We start from the raw sequence: 3,785 nt of genomic DNA on the forward strand, positions 1-3,785 counted from the left end.
CTTCAAGACAATGTAATTTACGATCTTGTATGATATCAATTTTATTGCTTACATTTTGAGATGTTGAATTCAATAATTTAATAACTTATCGAAGTGTGAACGGGAAGCACAAGAGAAGAATATTTTTATTTCTTATAGATGATTCTTTCACTGTCGAAGGATCACGGGATGTACTTCGTATCCATGAAACGGAAGTTGATAGGGCGAATGAAAGAAAAGAGAGAACTTGGGAAAATAGACATGTCATTGGTCATGGATTCTCTACGTATTTATCGGTTCGTCGTTCGCTATTGGCTCTTTGTATAAAGGACCTTATCTGTTCTTTGCGTCCTATTTAAGTAAGGTAAGTACATTATTACATAAGGTAATACCAAAACCCACAAAGGACACATGGAAAAGAACTGCGGACGACTTTTGGGCGAAATGGAATTTTCCAAATTGCATTGGCGCATTAGATGGAAAGCATGTAGTAATAGAAGCGCCAACCAATTTCGGATCGCAGTACTATAATTATAAGAAAACGTTCTCCACTGTATTATTGATATTAGTTAATGCGAATTATAAATTCATCGCTCTGGACGTCGGGGGATATGGAAAGAGCAGCGATGGGGGAATTTTCGCCAATTCCGTGCTGGGCCGACGACTGGAGGCAGGCACTCTGGATGTGTCCAAGGACAGGGAATTGCCTGGCAGCGAAGTTACCACCTCGCACGTCATCGTTGCCGACGAGGCGTTTCCGCTAAAAACGTACCTCTTGCGCCCATATCCGGGTGCCGAGTTAAGACACGATAGGCGGATCTTCAACTATCGGTTGATTCGTGCAAAGCGTACCGAGGACAACACGTTTGGAATTTTAGCTAAAAAATTCCGCGTGTACCAACGGCGGTTGCGGGCAAAAACACAAAATACAGACAAGATAATTTTATCCACCTGCATCTTGCACAATTTTATCTGCGACCTGCATCAGGACCCGATCAACGTGACGGCCGGAACATTAATACCGAAAGAGATCGTCACGAATGTTCTCGAGAACCTGTCTCATCAAGGAGGCGGAGGCACTTTCGACGAGGGAGAAATTTAAGGATTACTTCCTTTCGGAAGCTGACAGCGTGCCATGGCAAGAGGAGCACATTTGACGTATGCACATAGAAATAAATGTTGAAGAAAGAAATCTGAATTTTTTTATTCTTTTTTATTTTTATATATTTTTTCATATTGACCTGCTAAGACTGATTGCAGGTAATGGTATATATGAGTTCTGCACAACATAAACTCCTCCTCGTGTAATTGCTCCATCATTGATTTCAATAAAACTAAAAACGCGTCAACTGAACTGCGCTTTCTTTCATGTTTTTCTATGTACTCCAGCACAAGTCTCGTGTTTTCATTCCCTGTTTCCTCGCGTTTTCTTTCTTTTCCACGATTGCCCGTTGTTTGGCTCAGGCCTGCCTCGGGTTCACTTCCTTTCTCTTCTTCCTCTTCCACTGGCATCTCTACCTTCTCTTTCTCTGATATAGTGTCTGTACATATGTATTTCTATTTGTGCTTAATGTGTTCACAAACAAAATACTAAAAAAAAAGTATAGTACTTACCACAATGTTTTTCACTTTGAGACACGTTCCCCATGGTCTCTCTACAATCTAAAGTAGAATTTAGAAATGTGAGCTGTCCAGAGTATTTGTACGTTTTCACATATTTTGCGCATTGCCCACTTTTTGTATTTAATTTTTGAATCCGCCACCTCATTTTACATACTGTACCTGTAATGATGAACGGTTTTTTAATTACTCTTGTCTTCTTCTTACAATTCAACTTGGACACACACATTTACGACGCATACACACGCACGCAAACACACGCACAATTTCCGGTATATCTCACAAATCGTCTTATAGGAATTACATTCTACTTGTTTCAACACAAGTGCAACAAAATAATAGGGCATGTTTCATATTTAAGTCAGTATTTGATATATAACGTTGTAATCATTATGCTGTAGTCTTACGTGTAGTAAATAATTTATTGTATTTGTTACTAAGAATTATTGCTAATAATCACAAAAATGGGACGTGCAAAGAAATCGAACGAAGGAGAGATGAAACTGATTCTGAATTGAAGATGAGAAGGCATGTATTCCGAAAATTTCAAAATTAATAGATACAAGGCGAAATGTTGTTGAAAATTTGTTGAAACATCACGAAAGTTAAAGAAAGCGACAGGTCGTGCACGTACCATACGTGATCGCGGAGCGCGGGCAATTTTGAAACTTGCATGACAGTCAACGTTGACAGCACGTCAAGTTGCACAGCCATATGTACGACAAATGAAAGGGGGCGGATCTTTTAGTTTCGGGTGCGATTGGATGCAAAGGAAAGTCGTCGATTACGTATATTCGTAGATATGACTAGTATGATTCAAATTCTTGTAATAAACACAATTTCTAAATATGTAATCAAACTATATAATAAAAGTTAAGTTGTCAATACACTTACTATTAACATTTAGTCTCTTTCCTATCTCCTCCCACACTTTAGCCTTGTGCTTTACGTTCATATATTTGGGTGATTTTAAATTATATACCTCCGGATATCCACGCACTAATTCTATTAATTGTTCATCATCTATTTGCTCAGACATGATTCTCTGGTGACGATGGTTTGCTCGTTCTTGCCAAACTTCGACTGAGCGTGAGTTCGAAGGAAAGCCTTTCCGCATTCGTCCAGGTCCACATTTTTATTGCACTTGAAAAGCTAAAAAATTTTTTTATCCGAGAATCTGCTGACCAGATGTGACACTCTGGCTCTTGCATTTTTATTTTCTTACACCTTTACATTGTGACTGAATATTGTTCATTATTGCACTTGACAATACTTCTCCGCATTTGCTTAAGTACCTATTTATGACTATAATTGCAAAGTAAAACACTCTAGGTAGGTACCTGGTTTCCAAGGTGCCAGTAACCCAGGTGAAGCGTGTGTCTTGCAGGGCACCCAGACCTCTCCAGAGGGTCTAGAGGATCCACGGGAGGAGGCGCCGAGATCAAGCCTCCCAAAGGGATACCGAATCTCGAAAAAGAGCCCCAAGGAGACGGAACCCCCTGCAATGACCGGATCCTCAAATCGTTCGCGTCATATAGACCTTTCGCCGATCGAAATACCGGACGTCCATACAGTACAAGGTGATCCCTCCCGCGGCAGCCGCAACCATTCCTGCTGCTGGACAGGTGGGTCCGTCCACCACCTCGCTGGACTCAAGGGCACGGAAGAAGCACGAAAAAAACGTCAGCAGGGTCCACCGGAACGGCGACCGGCGCTGAAACGACGGAGGGAGAGTCGTAGGTCACGACCGCAATCATCATCCCCGTCTAGACGGACAACACACAAGGACAACGCGGCAGATTTGGTTGAACATGTAAAGAAGTCGTTGGATTCCTGGACCGGTCGGTGAGTGACATTTGGTTTTACATTTGTTTTCGCGTTCTTTAGTTGCAGGATTCCCGCAAGGGGAGTGGTATGTTTAAAGATTGAAATAGTGCAAGGCTTAAGAGCATTGCTCGGCCGGTATTTCTTTTGTTAATCCGTGTACCGAGAATTCGATTACAAATTCTCGGAAATGTATACACAATTCGAAGGAATAGATACGGTTACCGAGTATAAGAAATGATATAATACTTCTTATGCTCGGCGCCGCGATGTAAACACCGCCCCGCACGGTAAACGCTGGCCTCCGCGTAATGAGTTCTTTTGAAAATATGAATATGCGCCGGTTCCCGGAATCGCAGTAT

The 3,785-nt window shown here is 41.6% G+C and overlaps 1 protein-coding gene across 1 annotated transcript in view; it reads left to right on the forward strand.

The window, feature by feature from the left end:
• Window positions 1–1,081, forward strand: part of LOC108622139 (protein ALP1-like) — a 2,060-nt gene extending 979 nt beyond the window's left edge. The window contains exon 2 of the mRNA XM_018019827.1: window positions 456–1,081. Within this exon, the coding sequence (XP_017875316.1) occupies window positions 456–1,081 (626 nt within the window). The remainder of the gene's footprint in view (window positions 1–455) is intronic.
• Window positions 1,082–3,785: the final 2,704 nt, after the last annotated feature.

The sequence above is a fragment of the Ceratina calcarata genome, unplaced genomic scaffold (genome assembly GCF_001652005.2).
Source record: "Ceratina calcarata isolate Rehan_Ccalc_2016 unplaced genomic scaffold, ASM165200v1 scaffold2072, whole genome shotgun sequence".
NCBI classification, from domain to species: domain Eukaryota; kingdom Metazoa; phylum Arthropoda; class Insecta; order Hymenoptera; family Apidae; genus Ceratina; species Ceratina calcarata.